The sequence below is a fragment of the Pholis gunnellus genome, assembly GCF_910591455.1.
Source record: "Pholis gunnellus genome assembly, chromosome: 8".
In the NCBI taxonomy this organism is placed as follows: Eukaryota; Metazoa; Chordata; class Actinopteri; order Perciformes; family Pholidae; genus Pholis; species Pholis gunnellus.
The window spans coordinates 17574105-17600707 of NC_136534.1; the positions used below are offsets into that span (position 1 = coordinate 17574105).

Consider the following 26603-nt stretch of genomic DNA (forward strand, 5'->3'; position numbering starts at 1 on the left):
TACATACTATAAGAGCATCACTGTAAAAGTGAGTAGGCTCTATGGAAAAGGCAAACATGTCCTTATATTTCTAAAATCAACCCGTATTTTACAGTAAATCTGAAATTACCCTAAAATATTCTTGCCAAATATGTTGCTGTTAGGGACTGTGTGAAAATGATTGAGATGGTGAGGGGGACTGAACCTTAGTTCACTTGGTAATAAAGACTCATGATGGACAGCTTTAAACTGGCGCCTACATTAGCCTCAAAGAAAGTTAACTGATGACTGTTTGGTTGTGCTAGCAGCGCTTAGCCTGATGAGGAGCACTGTGTACCCAAATTCAAACCTTAATATCTTTAAGCAATTTTTGTACAATCCCTTAGTCTTAACCATTTAGTTAAACTTTCACACTTTCTTTCTTTTTTCTGGCACTCTTGTTCTTTCACGCTCTCTTGCTCTCATTCCCCTCGTTCCCCTCTTTCTTAATTATTAGTGGAAAATAGAAATTACAGATAATTAAATGGCAATTATGATCTCCTACACAAGGGAGTTTTTGCTAAGGGTAATAACTTAGGAGGTTATTGTTAAGGTCATTCATTAAATACTGGAGTCAAAGACCACACACACACACACACACACACACACACACATACACAATATATACTGCATTATTTAGGTCTTGGAGATAGTGTAATCCCTTCTGGAAATGTATTTACCTCAGGGAGAGGCAGTATGTTGATAGGGTTGGAAGGTCATACTACAAACAAACACACACACGCACACACACACACACACACACACACACACGCACATGCACAATCACATTCACTTGTCTGCTTGCACATATGAGCCCACAATGTATAAATAAGCCACACTGTGGTGGTGTCATTTGACAGTTTACATAATAAGGAGCCTGAACGCAGAGATAGGAGGCTAACTGTCTAACTGAGGGGAGCTGAGGGGAACATTAGGCCTACTGGGATTCAATAAGATTGGACCAGACCCATCCTCAGATGCATTGGAGAGGAAATGTGCACACACACATAAAAACACACACAACACACCGTCTCTCCTCCCATCTCTCCTTCTGTCTCTGAGGCAGCTCTGTTTTGGGTCTCACAATGCAAACAGGATGTAACCTATTTTGATCACGGTGCCATATTGCATCATCAAATATTAACAGACTTGACTGCACTGCATTATGTCTGCTAAATAATGTTTGTTGAATAATGTGTGCTGCTTTATTGCATCCTCATTTTCCCTTAATTCATCAAAAAAACACACCGACAGAGCGGTTTCTTCTCATTCTCTCTTCAGTAACTGACGTTGCTTTGTCTTTATTGACGTGTGTCTTTGAGTGCACGTGCATGTGTGTGCATGTGTGTGTGTCTGTCTGGGAGCATCTGTGTCACCATGGTCACACACAAATCTATTGATAGAGCATTAGCGCACTGGTCTGTCTGTGTGTCTGTCTGTGTTTCACAGTCAACACTCATGCTAGTGATTTGAAATATTCCCCCCCATTTCTGCCTCTTTCTTTCCCATCTCTGTTCTCTCTCTTCTCTGCCCTCTCTCCGCTTTGCTCTCTGCCTCTTTCTCCCTCTATCTCTTGCCTGCCCCTCTCCCTTTCTCCCCCCCTCGCTCTATGCTGATCCAGACTTTGGAATTCAATGTTGCTATGGTAACAATGTCGGGTTGGTCCTCTCTGCCTCCCCCTCTTGCTCTTCTTATTCAGGCTAGATGCAGTACAACTCGCTCTGGAGTCATTCTGTCCTTAGCCTGTAATACTGTCACTTATAATCACTCTAATCTGTACAAACAATGTTTCAATATTGGCTTACAACATTTAAAAAAAGCATCTGTGGTGTAGAATGTAGTGCTGGTGGGTTGATGATGATTACTCAATCAAATGGAAATGAATCTGCAACGAGAGTCTACAGCCGTGCTAGCAGCTATGTGAGGCTGTAGTCGGGTACAGTTGCTAATGCAAGCAGACTAACATTCTCACAGTGATAATACAAACACTCTGACTTTATCATGTATCATGTATCATGTTTTCCATGTTCACGATTTCAGTTTATTGTGTTAGCATGCTAATATTTATTAATTAGCACAATACACATAAATGAAATTGGAGTAGTACAGACATTGCCGTTCAAATTAACTTTGCAGGATTGTCAGAGCAGCGGCCTTTTTTTAGGTGTACTTTTGCCATTGTGACCGTTCTAGCGGGCTATATATATATATATATATATAATGGAGTTGCTGCAGCTCTGATATGATTATACTTTTCATTATATACTATTTAAACTCTCTTTGTAATTGTAAAATATTGAACTCTTTTTTTTTCATCTGTAAATTCATGGCCTGAGCTAAGAAAGTGAAACAAATCCCCTTACCTTTGCTTTGTTCCATGTGCAGCAGCAGAGCAGTGACCATGGTGCAAGTTTTCTGCTAACAGAGGACGGACGGAGAGCGGGACAACCGTCCAAGCCACAACCTCCACCAGCAACAGCTTTCCAGTGAGAAAGAAAGAAAATAAGAGAGAGAGAGAGCAAGAGAAAGAGGCAAAAGAGAGAGAACAAGTGCAAGAAGGAGAGAGGGGAGCGGGTGAAAACAGTCGATGGATGCTGTCCGGATTGAGGGGACAGCACGTTCTTCACTGACGAGGAAAAGAAAGATTTCAAAATTGAGTCGAAGGATAGAAACTCGCCGGCAGGTAAGTCTTCACTGGTTGAGACTTTGCTTCAGTCTGTTCTAATGTCTGTAAGAATCATCATTATTAAAATGAAAGAAAAACTTCTGATGCTGAACATAGTGGAGAATATTTACGATTATAGGCCACTTCATGGGTCAATGTGACTAGCTGTGTGATGCTTTTTGTGTGAGAGCTTACATGCACATTTGTATGTAAGAGGTGCAACGATTTGCTTCCTAAAGAAGACTGTATAGGTACAAGGTGATCTCAATAGATCTGCTAAGTGTGTGTTTGTGTATTCATCTCCAGCCGTGCTGATTCTGAGGGAAATGGTGTCAGGGTCATGAATATGGAGTACACTGAGATTGGGAGGGTGTGATCTGTTGTGTTTCACATCAATTCTGTCTTGTTAAGCGGAGTCAGCAGAGTCATCCAACTCTCCTCCAAGGACACATCATAGAGCCACTTATGCACCTCCCACATCCGCCTCCTCCTCGCTCCTTTTCCCATCGCCACCCTCTCTGCCCTCCATCGGTGCACCTCACCTCCTGTTGTCCCTCATCATCTCACCTGAACGTTTGCCGTCTTTTCAATAAACTACACTTGGTGAATGATTGTAACACACTTCTGCTTAGTTAGTCCATTCTTTCTTGTCCTTTTAACTTCTTCCTCCTACCCTTTCTCTCTGAAGGCATGGTGTGTGAGAAGGGGATCCAGATCCTTCTCACCACCGTGGGGGCATTCGCTGCCTTCGGCCTGATGACGGTGGCAATAGGGACGGACTACTGGCTGTACTCCCGTGCCATGATCTGCAACAGTACAGCCAACCATTCCCAGGATGACCCCCATAACAAGGACAAGAAGGATCCAGGGGCGCTCACCCACTCTGGACTGTGGAGGATATGCTGCCTGGAAGGTAAAGAAGAAGTTGCGGGAAAAATTGGGTCTATGGGTGGGATTTGTACTGAAGGGGATGCTTGCAGGAACAAGTTTGCTTTGGTTGAAGCTGTTGATTTTTGTGAAAAGGGTGCAGAGAAAGTTAATGTATGAAAGAACAGCTCTGGTTCAGCATTTACTGAAGATCCAAATGTAGTCAGACTAGACCGTCTTACTTTTAGGACTTGTGAACAGGGAAAATTAAGACGAGTCAACGAAAGATCGAAGAAATATTTTGGGAAATGCGCTTATTTGCTTTCTTTCTGAGAGTTAGATGAGAAGATTGATACCACATATATAAACCTAAAGCCAGCAGCCCGTTAGCTTAGCTTAGCATATAGATTCAAAAGAGGACGAAACAGCTAGCATGGCTCTGTCCAAAGGTAACAAAGTCCACCTACGTACCTGCACCTCTAAAACTCACTAATTAACATGTTATATCTTGTTTATCAAATCAGTACAGAAAGTGAAGCATATAAAACAACAATTCGTAAGATCTGAAAATTCATATTTACAGTACAGACGCGTAATTACAAATCCCACTAGTCTTCTTGGCAAGATCCGGCCTGCGTAGCTGGTTTAGTCGGAGATGGTTGGTTGAGGTTAGGCATAAACAAAATGAAGTAGTTAGAGTCAGGATAGCCCATTGAACAAGGCGTAGGACAGACAAAAATCAGGTTACCAGTACCGCGGCGAGCATGGACGCTTGACCAATCCTGGTGCTTGAATGCTGCACAGGGCAGGTCTTTCCAGAAGAGTGGGATTTATAATAACGCAGTACAGACATGAAAGTGGTATCAATCTTCACTTCTAACTCTCTGCAAGAAAGTGAATACGCGTTTTTCCCAAAATGTCAAACTATTCTAAATAAGTGTTATTTCTACTCTAAATTTCAAGTGTCAAGTAAGAGGGGATGGGTAATATTTGCCCATTTTTCCTGCAGAATAATTCAGATTGAGCAGACAGTGAATTACTGATTACTTTGTTGTAATCACAAACTCTTGTCTTTCTGCCTCTGCTGTGATTTGACTATTTAACACTCGACAATTTTCAGTGGGTGGCACTGGACACTGGAGGTAGTGATGGATCCAACTGAACTGAACTCATCGCAGTGCGATGAAAATCTCTTGGCTATGTCAAAGCTTTTAAGTGTAATCATATTTTTTGTCAGTCACCATGTGTTGCTGGTTTTATTTCTTTATTTCTTGCATTGCAAAGCGGGATCAGTTTAAACATGTTCAGCTGTGTCCGCCTTTCACTTGACCTTAGAACACTTTGTTTGAGAAGCTGCAGCATTGCTTTAATGTCAGTAATCATTATTTGCATCAACATGTACACATTCAATTTGTACTTGGTACACCGTACCATAGTGACAAGAAAACAATTTTGCATAATTGCAGTATAATTACATGATACTGAAGCGTAACCCTTACTCAAAATAATCCATTAATCATTGTGTTTGATTCAGGCTGCAGTAATTTAATTCAAGTGTTGAAACAAAAGGCCCACGTTTACCCTGACGCCCATCGACTTCTCACTCCAAGTGGTCATCAACACGAGCTGCTAATTCATTATACATTACACTGCCTGGCTGACACTCAACAGCAACGGCTGGGATGGAGCTAACAGTGAAGCAGCTACAGCCAAAGGGGTGGTGAGAGTTAGCAATCTGTGCATTTGCTGCAGACTTCTGTCTCCAGGAAAACCTCTTGGCTCTCCTTATAAAGCATCCCCAGCCCATCCTGGGCTTGGTCATTGTACAAAGCTAATTTGTCCTCATCTCTAAGCTTCCTGATAGCAAAGCAGCCAATTAGAGATAAGCTCTAGCCCTTGCAGCACTGCTGCAGTGCACCCCCACCCACTCCCTCCGATGCCTGACTCTTTCAGTTTCTCCACTTGCTATCCCTCTGTCTCACTCCCCCAAACATTAAATTTAATCTTTCACTGGTTTCTCCTCCTCTTCCCCTCCTTGAAGTTTCCTCTCTTTCAGTTTTTTTTCTCTCACATTGTGGTGCAGTAAGGCTGACAGTATCTTGGCATGGCTTAGAGGTCAAGTATCCTTGATGTCTGTGGAGTATTCAGCCAAGAGAGATTCTCAGTAGTCGTGCAGCGATGCAGTGAGGTGTAGCTGGAGTGGAAATGCAGGACATGCTAGAGCTAAAAGATTTATGGCTGTGGGTGGGTGGCACATTATGCTGTAGATAGAGATGTGTCCTGTCCTCCTCTCCTGCCCTTCTGCAGGTTTAATGAAGGTGGTGTTGCACTGAATTACCTGTCAGTCATTACTTTCTTTTATTTGTCTGATTTTTTTATTCGTAGCACGTATTTAACCTACCCCCACAGCTCTGTCAGCTAGACTCAGGTACCCCTTCAGCGACACCAAGCATCAGGTTATAGATGAGTTCACTGATTTATTATTAACCGGGTATTATATAATACTATTCATGATATAAAAATGGATATTGCTATAATACATACAATGAACTCTTAATGTTGAGGTCAGTTTGGTTGAGTTCACACTTGGAGTATAGAGGCTCGACCATTTGTCTGCTACTTTCAGCTATCTACTTTACCAATGTGCATATTAATTTGATCTTTCAACAATGTATCTTATAATAACTTTAAATAGTAATAATCTTGTAATCTTTTTATATTCTATCCAACTATTTAAATTACTCATCCATCGCTTTTAACTAACTTCAAGCATTTTCCTTTACTTGCAGCTCACAGTTTTTACTTTTTTGCGCACTTTGTCGATGTGTTAAAGCTCACTAAATGTGTGAATTATTTCATTTATATTTTAGACTTATTTATTTATCTTATTAAGCCTTCATTTTGTTGTTTTTCAAATTAGTTGAGCCATTCAAAATCTTTCCACGTTCCCCCTGGCAACTGCAGAACCCTCCAGAACCAGTACCCTTTGGGGTACAAGTGCCCCTTCACTGATGAAGATAAGCACGTCGAGATAAGATGAGATAAGACAGAGCTTTCTTCACCACAAGGGAAATTGTTTTGCAGCAGTTGCAGTAGAAAGTTGGAAAGAATGCAAATACATTGAGTGCAAATGTAAAATATCAATAAGGTGAAAATTCAAATTATACAGAATGGCAAAAATGTAAACAGGTTAACGGAAAGATATCATATATATGTGTGAGAAGTGGCAAATAGCTACATGTGTGTACAATGCTGAATCTGAAGTTAAGTGTTTATTGTTGTCCATGATATTGCACATTATGTCAAAAAAAGACAGAGCAACAGATGTGTGCAAAACATTGGAACCAGTCTGTTGTCAAAGTGCATCTCATGACCAAAGAATGAACCAGAAACAGTTTGTCTGAGAATGGTAACACTGATTTGTGTAGTTCAACTGATGTACCTCCGTTTCTTTACAGAGCAACCTGTGGAAATATAAGCGCTGTGAGAAAGAGACCAGCTCATCCCACATCTGTCCGTCTCTCCTTCCGTCTGTGTCTCTTCATTCCATCACTTCCATCCATCTTTCTCACAATCCATCCATCAGCAACAGTGGTGTGCTGTCATCATCGTGCGTGCATCCCTCCGTTCGTCTGTCTGTCTACATGCAAGACCCCGGCGGGTAGTTATTTGTCTACCTGTGTGTCTGCATACTTGTATGTATTTACGTGTGTGTGTGATCTATGTGATGTTACTAACTTGCATTTAGAATTTGTGATGTTTTTATTATGATGTTGAAGTTTATCATCTGGCACATTGGATTCATAAAAGAGATTTTCTAACAAAGCTATGACTGTTGAGTCACCGATCAGTTTTTTCCTCAGGAGACTGTTTGCTCTTCACTCTTCTTACGGTTACAGTTATGAGTTCCTGTCTTTTGTTGTGTCTGGTCACCCTTGTTTCTCCTCTCATATCTCAGGAGTAAAGAGAGGAGTGTGTTCTCAGATCAACCACTTCCCAGAAGATGCAGACTTTGACCATGATGGGGCAGAGTACGTTCTACGTAAGTCAATACCAACACTACTAGGCATGGATGATGAATGAGAGAGAACTCGGAAAATAGTGTAAAATATAATTCCAATATTGTTTACACTTGGTTTTGTTATTGCTCATTCCTCACAAGATTGTCTTTGCAAGAAATAAACGTGACATTGTGTACAGAAAGTCAGGGGAGATGGAGTGTCCTAGTTCGTACTCAGTGCCCTGCAGTGATGTCTTTCTGCTCCATGATATGCTACATGTGTGCCTGTGCATACATAAGGAAAAGCTTGTGTTCTGTTTACAATGTTGCAGAGGCATTTTGCTGGCATTTAGGTGGCATTTTCTCTCCCATGGCCTAGTTGTCCTAGAGATGAGTGTTAATGTGTGCGTGTGTGAGTGTGTGTGTGCGTGAGTTTGTGTGTGTGTGTGTATGTGGTTGGCAGACCTGCTGAAAGCACTAAAGGCCACATGGGAAGGGTTTGATTCAATCGCGTGTCTAGGACTGAGTAATTAATTTCCACTGAGTATTGTTGTTAATGGAGCAGAACTATTATGCTGCATCCTTGTATTGTCCAAACCTGGGTTATGTGGTATTAGTGTGTTTGTTGGTCATTTTACTCTACTTGGAGTACAGCACCAGTTTTCTTAAAGTTTGGTGACAAGCGTGGTTAGCGCAAGTGCAATTTAAAGGTGCGCTATACGGGACTCAGAGCATAGACTCAGAATATAGCAGCAAACAACTATTTGCTATAGTTGCGGTGGAGTAATGTCTACATGAACAGAGAATGAAGTCGCTCTCTGTGTGTGTTGTAAACCGACAACTTCTAGCTTTGTTGACATAGCCAAGCTTGCCGCGTACGTTCTAGTGCATGTTAGAGCGTGCCCCACTGGCTAGCTCACTGCTGCCGCTCTGCACTGCACTTATACTGCCATTACAGCTGATAGCGTTGTCCCGACCGACGGAGTCGTTGCAGAAGCGTATAGCACCCTCCAGTTCCCCCTCAGGTAAAAACTGTTTGCTCTGTCAGCACTGTTGCCATAGTTTGCACTGTTAGCCGTGTTTGCACTGCTAGTTGCAAGCCGCCGGCTCAGCCATCGCCAAAATGAGAGCCACGTGAGAGCCACGTGAGAGCCACGTGAGAGGTAAAAGAAAAACTCTCAATCTTGTATTTAGCACCTTCAACACTACAGATAACACTCGTTGAGCATCTGCTGTTTCAGGAATACTGCAACATTACCGTTGTCTTGTTTTGTAGAAGCATTTTTGATGAATGATGATGGTTCAGCAACAAATACCTTGTGTTTCCTATGACTTCCTTACAATAAAAGCCTGCTTGTGTCTTGCCAATTGAATCCTTTAAACGTAAACTAATATCCATAGGAAACCACAAATACTATCAAAAGCAGGGACTGATGTCATAAAAATATATTATCTTTTATATCTGTAAGACAGATTTTCTCACAGAAGTCCCTTTCTCACAGAAGTCCCATTATACATATATTTACACTCTTTTCTAGTTTTTGATATTCACCATTTTCTTCTCCTCTGTTTAGGGGTAGTCAGGGCTTCCAACATCTTCCCGATCCTCAGTGCCATCCTGCTGCTGATGGGAGGGCTTTGTATCGCTGCTAGCCGTTTCTATAAGAGCAAAAGAAACATCATCCTGGGGGCAGGAATTCTCTTTGTGGCTGCAGGTAATTTAAGAATAATGTGTGCTTATATGTGTGTGACTGCTTGTGTGAGTGTATACAGTATATTACTTGCCCAAACAGTTTTCATGCTTTATTTGTGTCTAGTTGTGTTTAGACTATTCTGCCAGTTTAATAGAGGTGTTTACATTCAACCTTCATCTTGGCAGTTGTCTTCATTGAGAATGTCACAAATCATCATTTCAATAAAATGTGTTTTATTAGTATTGTAAGTTAGTCTGTCTGAGCTTATTTAGCTCTTTTGTAAATACCATATTTCTGTGCTCCCTCAGGTCTGAGTAACATAATTGGTGTGATTGTGTACATCTCGGCCGCACTGGGGGACATCTCCCCTAAGAAAGACGAGGATAAGAAGTGGCAGTACTCCTACGGTTGGTCCTTTTACTTTGGAGGTCTTTCCTTCATCATGGCCGAGATGGTGGGGGTGCTGGCTGTTAACATCTACATCGAGAAGAACAAGGAGCTGCGCTGCCGCTCACGCACCGACATTTTCAAGAGCACCACGCACGCAATGCTCCGCCTGCCCAGCTACCGCTTCCGCCGCCGCTCCCGCTCTTCGTCTCGCTCCACCGACCCCTCCCGCTCCCGAGACCCCTCACCTGTAGGGGGAGGTGGGGGCAAGAACTTCGGCCTGCCCCCCTCTGCGCTGCTTTCCCAGGGCCCAATTTCAGTATCCACCTTACCAAACCCCCACTCTCGCTCCCACACGGCCCTGGCTGGAGGCGACATCTCTCTCTACACATTGTCCCGTGACCCCAAACTGGGGGGTTTGCCGCCCATGTATGGAACGGTGGACAGGGCCACGCTCTACCAGCTCCACAACTGCTTCCCAAAGGATGGAGGTGGAGGGGGGGTGATGATGAGTGGTACACTTCCATCGCTTAAGTCCCACAACCCTTCCAATTCTTCCAACTCCAACGCGCCGATGCCCAACTCGGTGGGCTCCGGCCCTCCACCCTTCAACTCGTCCACAGTAGACAGGGAGCGAGGGATGGGGACTCTGGACAGGCTGAAGGGGGACAGGGAGAGCAACTCTAACACCCTCAATAGGAAGACAACGCCTGTGTAGAGAGAGGGTGAAAGAGGGCGAGAAGGAAGGGAGAGAAGGAAGATGGGTAGTAATGAAAGAGGGAAATTAGAGAGGCGCGCTGTGTTTGTGTGGCTCAATAGGAAACAGATAGAAAGACAGACAGACAGGTGAAATACTAAATCTCTCCCTCCATGTTCACGGTTATTTAGTCTGCTCAATCTCACTGAGAACAAAAGGAAGATGAGTAATAACAGAGTGATAATAACAACAACAATGAACTTTCACAATAAAACTATTTTGATATTTTAACGTGCTAGAAATGATTTATTTTGTTAATGATCAAACACAATTAACCTTGGGCTATTATGAAAATGTTTCACATATTTTTTTGTGCAATATTACCGCTAATTAACCAGATCATCGTTAATGTAAAATTGTTGTTGTGATTATTCTTAGCGTTATTACAGGCTAGCCGTATTTGCAAACACTATAGTTTGGAATGAAAATTTTAATTTTCATGTTACTTTCACTCTAATTTTAGATCTCTACGACTTTTACTGTGAATTTCTTCCATACAGAGCCACTGGGACTCTCAGTGAGCTGTGTGTAACTGTGTCAAAGTGTCAAGCATGAGTGTGCACAATATGTGGGAGAATGAGGGCCTGTTTTTTTTTTTTTAACCCCCATATTATATAATTTTCATTTATAACATGAAGTCAGATTTGACTACTTGTAAATTGTCTTCCAATATTGATACTGACAGAAATGCAACAATAATGTGAGTGACTGAGACAACTGACCAACTTCCTTGTTATTATAAGTCTGAGTTTTCTATGGGCCTCTGTTAGTCTTATTTCCATTCTAATCAGTGTTAACAGTAGTACTTGTAGCTATAGTCGTGTTGAAGATGTTTGTTCTTGGGCATTAACAGAAACCTCTGACTGGAGGAAGCAGAAAAAAAGAGAAATAGAATAATACATTTGTACAGATTCAGGTAAAGGTTACTGCCTGAGCAGAAAAACAAAAAAACCTAATCATTTTTTTTCTATGAAGAGTCCCAAAGTGAGACATGCAACTCATCATTTTCAGTGGCAAAAAAAAGACAATATGTATATGTGGGTTGAAAGGGTTTAAAAAAAAAAAAAACACTATAGAGAAAAAACTTTTGAAAAGATACATGTACATTGTAATTTACGCATACATATATTTGTAAAGTCTATAGATACGTTTTTCGGGACCACTGTTTTAACTGGGTATGCATTTTTGGGCTGTTTTGTTCCCGGTGCCCTCCCTGGACTCTTGTTGGGTGGTTTCATCCACCAACCCTGCGCTGCCATACTTGCTCCCCCTGCCCGCCCATATTTGGTCACATGATCAGTGTTCCTCAACTTTATCACATGACCAACAGCAGATTCACCACAGAGGACCCCCCCCCCAAACCTCTACAAGATTCTTTTCACTGTGCTTTCCCTTTGAGCGCTGACTCCTGACCTGATCTGTTTATGTCAAGAATGTAAACACATGTAAACGCCCTCCCACCCGCCCCCCCCCTCTTCTAAACTGTCCCGACTGACTGCAGATCCAGGTTGAAACCATGGACACACCGCTACATGATATAATGAAGAAACAAAACAAACCAGAGGCTTCCAGATTCTATACATTTTCATTTCTTTGATTTCATTTCAGAAAAAGAATAATGTGATAAAACCTGCACACAGATAGCATTTATGTGGGCAATATGAATAGTATGTAGTTGAGAATAGATATATCTAGACAAATGATTATGGTTTATCTAAATGTGTGATAAACTTAAACACTGTATTGCACGAAGTTTATAAAAAAAACAATAACAGACATATTCACAGACTGCTGTCTTTTGTTTCTGTTCTGCTAAGAAAGGAGAGTGGGCTCTCTTCTGAAGTAGAGTGAGCATATACCTGTGTTTTGAGTATCTTTCAAGAGCATCTGTAGACAATCTAAAAGTATTCATACCTGTTACTTAAAGCGCCTATAATTGATATTTTTATAATTACCATGTATCTAATGACAAGGTGAAAACAATGTGACAGTGAAAGGAGTTGCTTAATATGAACAAGGCTTGGATTTATGGAGATTTATAGTGAGTTTCAGCTGATTTAGCTGTCTGGTCGTCAAAGTTATTCTCATCGCTCTCATAGCAACGTTTTTGGTTACTGTACTCTAGCTGCTCAGCACCACCAGCAAACAACCTGAGTTAGCAGGTTGCTGGCGAACACAGTAGAGCATTTAGCAGCTAACGAGCTTGATATTTCAGTCAGAAGTTGGTAGAAACAGAGCTATAGTAGGAAGAATGGATATTGGACTTACATTCATTCATAGCTGAGAGCCACTGGCTCAGCCATCGCCATGTTGAGAGCCGTGTGGATCAATAGAATTGCTCTGAATTTCGTGATGAGTTCCTTTAAGTCAAAGTAGCAATAGCACACTTTAAAACTAATCCATTATCAGTTCAAATCCTGCATTGAAAACACTTCAAGTCGCCCCTCCACTTAAAAAACATATTTTGCTTATTGTCATTTCAATGGGATGTACAGAATGATGTATGTGTGCTGTTTGACACTATCAGTCTTTTTTTACATTCACCTGCAGAACGTTTCTCTGTGCTCAACATAAATCTGAGATTAAGACGTGTACGTAAGCAAGATTTTGTAACATCTCTTTGGTAGCCAATTGTGGTTCAAAATGCAACTTGATCAAGTGTGATGTGGACACTTGAAACCTCCAGTGCACATATACTGAGAATAGACTTGACAGTGAAGTAGCAGACACTGTGTCTATAATATTTGAAATAAACAATATTTCCAATGAGAGGGAAAAAGTAGATGTAATTTTAATTCTGTCTTAGCCGAATATTTGTATTTGTCTTTAAACATGTGTGGAGGGGATCTTTAAGTAAAAGTAAAGAAGCATCAGCAACTGAATATACTAATGTATCAAATTAATATTATTTTTAATGCATTAACTAACATAATTTAATGCTGTAGCTGTGCCAGGTGAAGCCCATTTTAATGCTCTATAGGTTGTTGGTAAACTTACTCTATAAAAATGCATCATACATTATACATTGATCATGTGCTTTGTTTGTGTAAAATCTTAAACTGAAAAGTACTTTAGTTACTTCCCACCACTGGGCTATAACACACACACACGCACACACACACACACACACACACACGCACACACACACGCACGCACACACACACACACACACACACACACACACACACATTGTTCTGCATTAGTAAGCAAACATTGCTCTTAGTAGTTACTCAAGCTCAAGGTCTTTCAGCTAATCTTTGGTGTGCTGTGATCCTAAAAAGAGTTCGACCTTCGCTGTCAGACATGAGTCTCATAATATTTGCAAATATATGGGTAGCGCCAGATGGGCGGTATTTATCAAATAGGATAATGAAAAAGTTAATTCAGTGTACTTTTCTGTGCCCACCGCCCTACCTGACCACATCATTTTTTTTCCTCATGGGCCCATCTGGTACCTGCATGTTTTTGAATGAACAATAAAGTACTGTGAAGGTCTACTGCTCCCATCAGGTCCACTGGGCAGGTTTTGCTTGACCTCAGAGGATTGATCACCGTCAGGGAGGAAAGTGGGAATCTTCAGAGACAAGAGATGATACACGACGCCTTAGGGGCTTGAGATTCCTAGTGCTCCTGGAGCCTGAGGACTTGTTACCTGGACTACCTTCCTCTGCTATTATCATACCTACAGTCTAGTTTTAGTCACAGTGATGCAGCTGAGATTAAAGGAGGAAGGATGAGAGGCTGCCAACGTCTTCTGCTACTCAGGCATCACTCCTTGTACAGCTTAAGATATATGGACATTCAGATTTGTACATATAGGAAGCCCATTTCGATGTAAAAACATGCAGCTACCGTAGTGGTTGTGTACCACATGTCACACAGTCTCCGTAGAACTATTAACAGCTATATATATACAACCAGGATAGTGTGTCATTAGGATTTGGTTTCTGCCCACAGAGTTAAAAGCATGTGTGGGAAGGTGCCACTCATTCCCCAGCTGGCCAGGTGCAAGAATAGTTATTGGGACATCTCTGATCTGATAGTCCCCTTGTCCTTGTGTGTGTGTGGGGCAGAGGGGTTAGTTTGAGGTAGGGTGGAGGAGTAGTGCCCAACAGGCTCGCCTGGAAACAACAGGCAAAGTGACGCACTGAGGTCAGGGGTGGAGGAGGAGGGGGCACAGAGCTACGAGGATAGGATAGAGGGGGGGTGGGGGGGGTTACATAGTTGAAATTCAAGGATAAGGTTTCCCATCCTCTGCAGTGAAATGCATTACGATGAGCTCCAGCCTAAATATAGAGGAGCGGGTTTGGGAGAGGTGGATCTTTGGCAGAGAGGTTAGAAGTCACACTGTGAAGTGGTGAAATGGGTGAATGTCAAGTTTGAGAGCAGACAGGCTGCCATGTCAGCAACAAAAGGGAGGCAATTATTTAATGTCAAATCCTTTTAATGAGGAGCAAAACTGGTGCCACTTACTGTACATATATATGAGTAGAAATGAGCATATCATTTGTAAAATTGCATTTCCTGGTAGAGAGACAAGGTGAGCATCCGATGACAAAACTAAAGTGTATCTACTGCATACTGCAAATGTCATTGGAGACAGCAATACAGTGACCATTCACACAATATAAACACAGTCATTCAGTTTATGTACAAAGTTGAGCTTATAAAGTGAGTCCATACAATTCTCTGATATACAAAATGGTAATTTAATCACTTTTCACTGTTGATTTCATTCAACATGCATTCATACTGAAGCAGCATTCACCCTATAGTTGCAAAACACACGTAAGTAATAAATAATGACATGAAGCCTCATATTAAGCAAATAGTAATGGTTAAAAAGCTTCATAGTACTTATTTCTAATATTGAGAATACTCATTGCCTTTTATATACATGTGAGAAGTATCTTCTCTGAAAGTAATCTGGACCTCCTCCATACTGATTGTTAGCATTATCACAAACATATGTTGCTATGCTACGTTCTAATGGCACTTTAGGAATTTTAAGCTATGGAAGCCCATTTCTGCCTGAAAAAAAGCATGAAAAGTTAAAAAAGTCAACATTTCTGACTTGGTATGTCTCACTTTGAGACTGTCCTGTAAAAAAGAATGACAGCATCAGTACCCAAAGAAGGACATATGCTTACGGTCAAGTGACAGCGCCCCCTAGCAGCCGTAGTAAGTGTGACCGGTGGCGGGATGGATTGGTCAACAAAACATCGGACAGAACATTGGACAAGGGACCATGATCGTTCCCTAACCTGCTTTATTATATTACCATTATAATGAAGGTCTCCTAAAGTAGTCATGCTGATCAAAACCAAACCTTAACAACGGCATCGATGCACCATACAACAGATTTATATTCAAGCATTGATGTGTAATAGTTTTAAAAGACAGATAAAGACTCTTACATGGACAGCTGTGGACAGCTGCGGACACGTGGTAGTTCTGTTCACACTGTTCGCTTTGAGGACACGTTCCACACATTGCTGTAGCTTGCTGTGCTACGTCTTAAATGTCCATAACTGTCGCTAACTGTCCGCGCGGTCACCACAAATTAGCAGTATGCAGTATGTGCTCACAGACACTTTGGCTTAAGTCAGGTCAGAAAACGCTTCTTTCGTTCTCAAGGGATTGGACAAAAGATACATTTTGTCATTTAATGTGGAGTATTGTTGCAAACTTTTCATCTTTTTTAAAATTTCTTAGCAGAAATGGGCTTCCATATTAAACAGAGGTTTTAAAATAAATAAGTTTCTTAGCATGTATAAAGTTTGTATTTACTCTTCTTATGCTAGCAGAAAACCTAGGTTTGTGTGGATGTACAGCTATAGGCAGGCTAACAAGCCTATTTGTGACACTTGTAGAAGTAAACACTACTCAGAGCTAAAAATTAGACAGTCTACAAAAAAAAACACTGAAACAATTTTTGCACATTCTCTCACCAATGTGTTGCTGACTTCTCCTTATACATTTTATTAAGACTTAAGTATGACTTCTCTGATAAATTAGATGCCAAGAGCAAGTAAAGTTACGGCCTCCAGAAACGGACGTTCCCACTTGCTCTCAAACAAGAAATCAAGAATACTGTATGTATATTTTATTGTTATTCAAGTGCTAGGTGGCGTTATTATTGTGTGGCAAGCATTTCTGCCACGGGCTGAAAGGAAGGGAGAGGATAATGAAGAGGAAACCTCCGAAAATAAGGATGGCTCCCGCTGAGCCCACACAGGCCACAGACCATGACAGCTCATGGTGTAGAGGTATGGAGTGGTCACTGGACAGCAAGGACAGCACAGACTGGTGGAATATCAGGATTGAGAGAAGGACCAGTACACCTGCACAAAAAGAGACGTTCAAATAAAATACAATTAGAAGATAACTCGGTAACGTTCACAAACAACTGTTCATAAATACCAAATAATCATCTTGCCAAATATCAGTCAGTTAGGGATATTGTCACTCTTGAATGTAATGAGTACCATAGCATACTGAGGTCCCACCTGATAGGATGAAACAGAAGGAGCCTGGCTTAAGAAAGAAGGGTACTCCTTTGCTGAGGGACATGCCGATACAGATGGAGCCCATTACCATCATGGTCAAACTCAAAAGGGCCAAGATAGCTGCTGCTAGATTCAGCTCTGTGAAGGAGAGCCGGAAGAAATGAAAAGAGAAAAGGGATTAGAGTGTATATAAGGATATGTCAGAATGTGTTAAAATAAGTGCAGTTAAAGCTGAAATCTATAATGGTATGCAGCAAGAGCTATTTAGGAAAGATGGCTAGAAGTTTGATTCTACTTGGTTTACAGATTAGCCTTGATTATGAAAATACAAACATGATGTGAATTGTGCCACTTCCCAAACTGTCTCTATCTAAAAAAGATTTCATTGGCATTGCAAACCTAAACAAGTGCAACCCAAAAAGCTGATCGACTTTTCACAACAGACAGAGCCAGTTTTGTGTTTTTTGACACTCTGCCACACAGATATTATTATTATTATTTTATTAATCAATACACAGCAGATTCCATCTTTAGTTTTTGTTATTTGGAGGGAGAAGATGCCAAAAAGGATGTATGATAGATAAAAATGAAAGCAACACAAAAAGACAGCTGTTTTGTTTTTTTGCCCAGATGCATTTTACAGTTTTTAGATTGATTCATGTTTTGTTTTTTTTATCATCCATGGCAGCAATTGGTTGATGCAAGTGTGCGCCTATAAGATTTTAAAATGAATCTGGAGAGACTTAAAACTTGCTTGACGGGAAACAATTATCATTGAACACATTTTGTTAATGCAGTTGGCACCACAGAGTTTTTTGATGAGTCTTTCTTTCCTGGCATCTTATGAGCTGGTCGACAAACAGCAACCATTTTCAAACAAACAAGACTGAAGAGTTTAACGTCATGCTAGCAGCTCTGTGAGGCTGTATTTAGGCACACACATAGACAGATGCTAACATGTTCACAATGACAAAGGTTACATAGTTTGTGGCAAACCAGGGGAAAAAGCCAAGCAGATCCAGCACAGGGGGAGGATCCCCAAGCTCAGGCTGGGGGAGGTGATAGAGGGAGTGTTCTACCCTGTTCAGGTACTGCAGCCACTAGGCACATGGCATTGGTCACACCTGCAGCCCATCAGGTAATCATAGCAGGCATATTTTCACCCAGCTTCTAAGCAGCAGCGGCAGACAGGCTGGGGGGAAGGGCTGGGCTGAAGACCAGGAGGATCTCCTGAACCACTGGAGATAGGCAGCATCGAACAGCCGTTAATCAAAAAGGACTCCTCTTTCTCTCTCTCTGCTCTACCCAGGACAGGGAATTGCCTTGCCTTGGGAGAAGGCTAAAGACCAAAGACACTGAAATGGAGGAAACGTTAGTTAAGTTTGACCCCATTCCCTTTACCCCAATATCTTTATTATAGGACACTTTTTGTTTCAGACCAACTGCCTCAGAGTTTCCTGTTTTATTGTGGATCTTGTCTCCACGTCCCCTGAGTTGCTAAAGATACACTAGAAAATAAGTACAGTGCTAACCCAAACCCAGCAGCCTCAGAGCTTTAGAGCCTTACAAGATGCAATGACTACTCTGGGCCAGCATTTGATAAAACCAGAGCAGCCTACCGAACCCAGTAAAGTGGCCTAAAGCAGAGTGGGCAGGTATACTAGCCCCTTTCTTAACAGGGGAAGCTCAAAAAGCCTGTCGGGACCTTCCCCTCCCAGAGGTGAATAATTATGATGCATTGAAAGAAGCCACTTTAGCCCATTATGCTCACAACCCACAGACGAGGGCTAAACGGTTCAACTCCTAAACCTATGACTCTACCGCTCCAGTTCTGAGCTAATCGAGCGATTAGGCCCCTCACAAAATATTACTGGCAGGTTCACCTCACAGAAGGACCCAAGTAGAAGACGGCCTTTGCTATCCCGGAAGGCCTGTACCACGATAAAGTCCTGCCTGGATGGAGTCCATGGAGCGGCAGCCACATTCCAATGGACGATGGACAAGGTGCTCCGGCCTCGTCGTGGTAACACAGCGGCCTCGTTAGACGATGTAATAATCCACAGTCCTGACTGGACCTCCCGTGTAGGCCACCTGAGAGTTGACCTGGGAGCACTACGGCAAGCTAGCCTGACCGCCAATCCCAAAAAGTGTCACCTTGGTCTAGATGAGGCAGAGTACCTCGGCTACATTATTGGGAGAGGCCAACTCACGGCAAGTAAAAACGTTCCTGGGACTTGTGGGCTATTGTCATTGCCAACCTTCAGAAGGCCTTATGCAACGAGCCGGTTTTGAGTACAGCAAACTTTAAGGACACATTCGCCGTCCGTGCAGATGCCTCAGGATCAGGGGTTGGAACCGTGTTGTCTCAGGTCAAGGGAGGGGACGAACACCCAGTGACCTACAGGTATATGGTGACCTATATTGGCCGTAAGCTGCTAAAACATGAAAGGAAAGAATCTCTGGCAATTAAATGGGCTCTAACCAAGTTGCGGTATTATCTCCCGGGCAGAAAATGCACACTGGTAACAGACCATGCACCGCTAAGATGGATGTTAACAGCCAAAGAAACTACTGCACGAGTTACACGGTGGTTCTTGGAATTGCATTACTTTTTTTTCTATTGAACACAGGTCTGGAAACGCAGATGCCCTCTCCAGGAGAGATGAATGCAGGTTTGTTGATGCTACTAGCCTCAACCTGGAACTGGAGGTGGGTGTGTGTGTGACCATCTTATTTTTACATGTTAGTATGAAAACATTAGAACTAAACACAAAATAATCATGGGAACGTCAATTGTGCAGGAATTTGGTCAAACATTGAAGTATTGATTTCTAATTACTCATGATGGTGCTAGATTAAATATTAATATTAAAGGGATCATGTAACAACATTACATGAATGTCGGTACCAACTTTCATGGCAATCTTTCAAATAGTTAAATGATATTTCACTCAAAACCGCATGTCAACCTCACGGTGAAATGAGTACGTTTATCACCAAAGTCATCAGGATACATCATGTAGGAAACAAAATGTCTGAAGAAACTTTCAAAGCAACCCAATCAGTAGTTGTTGAGATTTTTCAAGTTTGGACCAAAGTGATGGACCAACCAAAAGATGGACATTGCTATCCATACCGCAACGCTGTTAGTATGGCTAATAACTTCGTCCTGTAATCCACATGGTTTGTTTTCCTAAGTGTATGTCTTCTGGGTCTAATTCTCAAACAACACACCTTCTGATTGCAATTTGTTGTCAAAGCTCATATATAATGTCTCAACTTCCTTGAATGCACCAAAACGGCACCTGCTTAAAACGTTTGACCAAAAACTAAAGTTGACTTTATACTCAATGTAATGTAAGTATCACGTCTCAGCCAGCTGATCTTCAAACTGCACTGAAACCATTGGCTGCCTGGACAGTAAGGTAAACACATTAATCAGTCTGATAGCTTATGGTTTTCTTTGCAAAATGGGTGGCAGCAGAAGTTAATGATCTGAAACATGCAAAAACCAACAGCATGGTCCTCTGAGCACCCCAGCGAATGTCTTTATTGATACTCGCTGCAATGCAACTGTTCAATCTGCATGTGTAGGGAAGTAAAATGTCTCACTCTTGTTAGTTGTCTTCTTGAATATGACCGCATTCTCCCCAGAGGTGAAGAATTTGAAGTAGGTGCAGTTGGTTTCTGTGGGTAAATAAAATGATCACACAAAGAAATCAACAATATATATATATATACACACACACACACACACACACACACACACACACACACACACACACACACACACACACACACACACACACACACACACACACACACACTCCTATGGATAGCTGCTGGTCTTCTGTTATGTGCCTCCTATGCATCCATGCACACTGTCCTTCCAGGCATCATTCCTATTTATATCCAAGTGTCGAGCATTAGCTGCAATACCCAGAGAGACACACACACACACACACACACACTGCCCAGCACTGCACACATGGTGTGGCCAGAGAGGGTGAAAGACAGGAAAATACGTGGATGGCAGAGGAGAAAAAAGAGAGCCAGACTGAAAGAAGGGGCAGATGGAGGATAGAAATGTGGAGGCGTGGCTGTACAATAAGAAAGACTGAGGGGAAAGGGATATGTGGGATGAGCAAATGATGAAGAGGATGCAGGAAATATGGATAGAGACTCAAAGGATGAGATAGCGGGGGAAAGGAGGAGTGATAGGGGGGCAGATGGAAGGGGTGGTGAGTAAAGAGGAAAAGAGAGGGGAGCCACAGATGGAGAAGGAGGTGAGCAGGAGATGTCAAGAAGGGGAGGAAACACAGAGGGGTTGGTTAATACTGCATTAGACATACACTCTCCCTCAGTCCCTGTCTGTCCCTCTTCTTCGTTTCCCCCTCTCTATATTTAGACAAAAACTGTGAAGTAGTCAGATTCCACTTGGCTTCACAAGCGCATAGTGATGACTTTCACCCACTGAATATTATGTGGTCCAAGATGACCACATGCTTGTGAACACGCACACTCAGTCACACATTTGTTTCACACACAAATATGTTTGTGTCTGAAGACGTTTGCAAACATTTTTACTGAAGCAGACACACCATTTATTAGCTTACTGATTTTTTTTAACACATTATGCTATCACAGTAAACTGCCTTTGCTCTTGCTTCCCCTGCTGAGGCTGTGATTATTGAGCTGTCATGTTCCTCTCCAGCAGCCAGCGAAGATGGATAGCTGGTCTTGAGATGACAGGCACGGCATCTGCGGGGCCGCACTTTTCTCGGGACGGGAGCCAAAGGCATGTAAACAGCGATGTGAAACGGAGAAGCAGAGATGGCAAAAACAGTTGTTTTCCTCCAAACATGACAAGCCCACGGCCATCTGTGCCGGGGCGGCGTGGGCCAACAGTGTTAGGACGTGTGAGAAAGATTGTCAGAAGCATACTGGCTGCTCTCACACACCAAAAGACCATCTCAGAGGCACACATTCATATCTGATATCAGCCAGAGATGCAGGGCATGTTGACTGGTAAGATGAATTATCCCTTGATATCTGAATAGAACAACAATGTTGTGACACTTCATTCAAGCTGATGATTCATGTGAATAGTATTCATGTATATATGTGATCCACATTTATCTCTGCTGGATGAGGATATGATTTTTTTTCTTCAGAGTTCTGCTCTGTCACAGAAGATTCCCTGGGATAGGCAGAGATTCCAAGAGCAGAACCTTCGAAAGCCTGCCTTGCCTATCTCTATCTCACTTCTACCAATACCTGCCTCTCTCAGTCTCCAGACACGCTTTTCAGACAGAAGTAGGTCATTGTGGAGATAATCAACGCCCTCTGGAGAACCTAACCATGGTCAAGATGAATAAAGGGCTTTTAGAAAGGAGCTGTCACAGCTCTAAACATGGCTGTTTGTATTGTGTGTACAACAGGAGATGATTAGGTACCCAGTCAAGGGAGAAACTTGAAATCGATGCTTCATTACACTGACAATGTTATGAATCACAAAGATTATATTTTATAATGCTACAAGTACCTGCATGCTGCTTTGTGTTGTTACAGTAGCATTAGAATTGAAAACGGCTTTACTGTGGTCCTGCTGGTGCTCTGTTTCCATGCATCGTATTTCTTTAATGATTCAATTTGCACATTATCTGTAGAATGACCTAGATACATATGTATGCAGGCAGATTCCCATACACAAGTATCCTCTCCACATCCCTTCACAAGGTTGCAGTGAATTTGCATATACAGTGTGTATATATACAAGAAGAAATTACGTTAAATGTCAAAAAATCATGACTATGTTGCTCAAAAATCTGGAGCTTGCTGGTGGGATTCATATTTTTTTGACATAGTTTTCCTCAGTCCGTTATGAGCTCAGATAAAAGACCTACAAATGTAAGCGTATTCCCAGAGGGCACACATTATATTAGTTATGCCTGCTCCCTCTGTTTTCACATCAGTGGTGATGGCAAAGGAAAATCGTGGCGATTAAGAGTACACGTTCTTTCCTCAATGATGTCAACGACTTGCTACCTCTCAGAAACATCCTTTGACCCCTTTCTATTAATTCACTTTCATGCTGAGGCACGTACTGTAACGTGGAGGCAGCCTCAAGGTAGACTTGCATGGCCGGGCAATTCAGTTTGCAGAGAAGCATACATGAGCAGACAGTTGGAGAAACAAAACAGACATATGCCCTCCAGAAACCTCACCTGCTCATCTTCTAGACAGCACAGACAGACAGACAGACAGACAGACAGAAGAACACAAACTCACATGGACACACAAACACTCCAGTCAGAGGTCTCACCTCCAGGTAGTTCAGCAGGGCCACAGCTCGTCCTTTCTGGGTCTATGTCGGCCACCCATAGGGTGCGGATGCAGCCCTTCCACAGGCCGTAATGGGCCATCTGACAGGTCTGGTTGCCGCTGAAATTCTTTGGTTGGGCCAGCTCTACCCAAAACTCTGTCCCCATGCCCAGCACCGTCAGGGTCACTCCAATGATAGACACAAAGAAGGCCAGCTTGATCTTTCCCTCCTGGCTGTCACTCATCTTTTGGGTCCTCCTTTGTCCCCTTCCACCTTTCATCCCACCCAAACCCCCACCTTGTCCAGCCCCTGCCACCCCGATACGACCATCCTCATCCGGCTGTACGAAGTAGTTGGACCACATACTGATCTCAAGGCCAGGCTCAAGGAAGACCAGAGGGAAGAACAGGCCACTTAGGCTAAATGTTACAGGAGCAAATAATAGATGGAAGGCTGGTTTAGTAGGAAGAAAATGGGGAGAGGTGTGTAAAAAAGGTGAAGGTTAGGAAGTCTTGTTTTAAAAACAGCAAACAAATAAGAGGAGACACAGCTATCAACTATCCTGTGATGGGTGGTAAAATTGAGCAAAAGCAGTCAGGGGAACAAAGGATGAAGTGAAAACAAGTGGGCAGAACAATGAAATTAGACAGAAAGAGATGTGAACAGAGCTACAACAAGGTGGGGAAGGGGTGGATGAAGTAAGGAAATTATGAAATGGGAGGAGACGGAGGCAAGGACCAGGAGAGCCAGTGTCTGTTTTTCTGTCCAGTCCCCTGAAATTGAGAGATGAAACAGAAAGATGAAAGAGCAGCCGGCATATGCTTCACAAGAGCAAAATCCTTTCATCACAAGCGTAATATTTAATTTCCAAGAGCTTTATCAGCATCTACAGTATTCCCTTCCTAAAAGCCATATGACATGCTCTCAGCCAACAATAGATAAGCCATATGGCGTCTCCCTGAAAAGCAGATTTTGCTTCAGATGAAGAAACAATTGGGCTGGATGAGCCGGTGGAGTCGGGTGGTGTGGGTTCAAGGTGAGAGATAAAACCCATAGCGCCAGACTGGACCACCCATTTTCTATTTTCCCAGAGGAGTTGACAACCGCTCTTCCCCGAACAGGTACACTATCTCTGGCTTAAACACAGATCCCCCTTTGATCTGAGGGGATAATGGGTTGCCACAAATACGTCCCACCCTGCATTACGTGTACCAGCAAACACTTGGAATCTAAAGCCATGACTGTCTTTTTGAGATTCTGTGTGTGTGTGTGTGTGTGTGTGTGTGTGTGTGTTTCGGTGTGTGGCATATTCACTGTAAGGGGGTCCAGGCTTATGGAGTTGTTTCTGTTATTCCAAACTGTGAGCAAGGGGCCTTTAGAGCAGTTTAAACGACGTGAGTGACAGGACACAACGGCGTCGCTGCTCTGCACAGGGTGTATGAGAGGTGATAATTCATGCCTGAACTCTTTGACAGAGAGGGGGCTGCAGTAATTAACTCTGCTGTGCAGTCCACCAGGTCACATAGGCAAGAGGCCTGGCCAGTCAGGAAGGTAGCAGGCCACACACAGTTGGTGGATCACTTAATTTAGACACTTAACATAGTTTTGCCCTGACAGCATCAGAGGTTTTGTATAGGCAATGCACCACATGAAGCCACTAAGTGCAATTCTCTTATGTGCAGTATTTAGCATTGTATAAATATAACAAGCAGTATGCTGTATGTATATTAAGAGTTTTGCAGTATATTCCCAACATTTCCTCATACAGGCCTCCAATTAGCTCGGAGACATTCATTTGGGCGACAGCAATTTGCAGAACAACAACATGATAAGATTATATCATCGTGATATTACTCTGCCAAAAGTTGATAAACAACATCAATTTACTGCCCGATCTTAATTTACAGTAAGAACTGTAAAGGAATATAATCATCTAATATTAAGAGCTGAGCTTTATAAAATGTCTCTAATGATCCAAAAGGTTAGAATAGCAGCCATGCATTTGAATACTCCTCCAGCATTAACCGCTATAAAGAATACCAAGACTGCAGCTGCTGACAGCCAAGTTAGTAGTCACAAACCTTTATCACACTACATCCATATTAACCACAGGATGATCAGAGAGTTCAGAGCACACCAGGCTACTTTACTGGATGGGATAAAACAGACAAATGCGTACTTTGGACTTTATTAATATCCTAAGCTGTGTGTAAATGTGTGTCTTAGAGGTTGACGATGCAACCAACACTATAATGGACCGACTTAAGTTCTGCAGCAGCTGAGCAGATGATAAGCTTACACACACACAGGGGTATTTTACGAGAGGAAAATGAGGATCTCTCTCCACCATTTCACCAAAGACAGACACAGCCACCCGTGTGACATGTGGGCATAAGAAAGCAACAACTAGCTAAGTGAAAAGAAGAGTAAGTCTGACCTGTTTGGTGTGTTGTTCAGTTCAGGAGGAAGAGACGCTTGAAACTTAATAGAGGGGGAGAGTGGCGATGGGAGAGGTAGTGAGAGAGAAAGAGAGAGAGAGAGAGGGAGGGTATGAGGGTTATGGAAAGTGAGTGTAACAGGGGAGGGGGCTGCAGCCTGGTTGGTTAACACTGTTGATGATTACATTTTTTTTTGTTTGCACTGCTGCTTTCCCCTCAGACGCCATCTATAATTTCAACAGCACCCTGTTCACACAACACACAGGTTTGAATATGAAATCAGTGAGCAGAGGTGCTGCCAGGTGGCCCGGTCACATGACCACAGCCATGCCAGAATGATTAAAAACATGTCTGTATCTGTGATGTAGCTGTTTGCTTGTTTGTGCGTGTGCCTGTCTATTTTAGACAGCCACCTGTTAATGAAATTAAGTAAGGGTGAAGGAGGAGCCTGTGTTTATATGAGAGGGGCCAGGATTGCGTTTTACAGCAACACAATATACTGTGAGGTAAGTGCAACTCTGACACAGAGACAGAGAGGGAAAAGGAAACGGAGACGCAAAGACCAGCAGAGAGGGTCAAACATGGAGAAGGAAAAAATAAGTGCAAGGCAAAACAGAACGATGGGAAAGGGAGGTTAAAGGTGTGAGGTAGATGCAGATATGGACTACACAGCCTCCAAATCAAATGGTTTAGAAAAGAAAATCGTTGTGCAGCTCCATTTCATTCCTCACTGAACAAGATCCAGAGAGATTTCAGAGACTCAGCCTGGTCTCGTGGAAAGCTTTACTCGTGGTGGCCCAGCCCTGCTTGGCTCCTCTACAGTTTAGGTTACATACGTGGCACAGCGAGAGGCAGGCCAACCCCAGCGGCCAGCCATACTCAGGGAGGGTAGGAAGGGGGGATGAGGGGGGGGGGGGGTTGATGCAAACTGAGAGTGAGTCAG

General features: G+C 42.6%; 2 protein-coding genes across 4 annotated transcripts; one reads left to right on the forward strand and one right to left on the reverse strand.

Annotated features, from left to right (window-relative positions):
- Nucleotides 1-2679: 2679 nt before the first annotated feature.
- On the forward strand, nucleotides 2680-10349 carry cacng8b (calcium channel, voltage-dependent, gamma subunit 8b; the record flags this gene model as incomplete). Its single annotated transcript, XM_079164326.1, has 5 exons — nucleotides 2680-2701; nucleotides 3372-3596; nucleotides 7509-7592; nucleotides 9125-9265; nucleotides 9553-10349. The coding sequence occupies exons 2-5, from the start codon at nucleotides 3374-3376 to the stop codon at nucleotides 10347-10349; spliced, it is 1245 nt and encodes a 414-aa protein (XP_079020452.1). The 5' UTR covers nucleotides 2680-2701; nucleotides 3372-3373.
- Nucleotides 10350-14855: 4506 nt separating this feature from the next.
- Nucleotides 14856-25725, reverse strand: cacng6b (calcium channel, voltage-dependent, gamma subunit 6b). 3 transcript variants are annotated; one of them, XM_079164863.1, is made up of 5 exons: nucleotides 25660-25725; nucleotides 23223-23995; nucleotides 20510-20584; nucleotides 16898-17035; nucleotides 14856-16732 (listed from the first exon to the last, which is right to left on the reverse strand). In XM_079164863.1, the coding sequence occupies exons 2-5, from the start codon at nucleotides 23584-23586 to the stop codon at nucleotides 16512-16514; spliced, it is 798 nt and encodes a 265-aa protein (XP_079020989.1). In that variant the 5' UTR covers nucleotides 23587-23995; nucleotides 25660-25725; the 3' UTR covers nucleotides 14856-16511. The 3 variants fall into 3 exon arrangements, with proteins under 3 accessions (XP_079020989.1, XP_079020990.1, XP_079020991.1); XM_079164864.1 differs by lacking the exon at nucleotides 25660-25725 and adding an exon at nucleotides 25304-25314; XM_079164865.1 differs by lacking the exon at nucleotides 20510-20584.
- Between the last annotated feature and the right edge of the window lie 878 nt (nucleotides 25726-26603).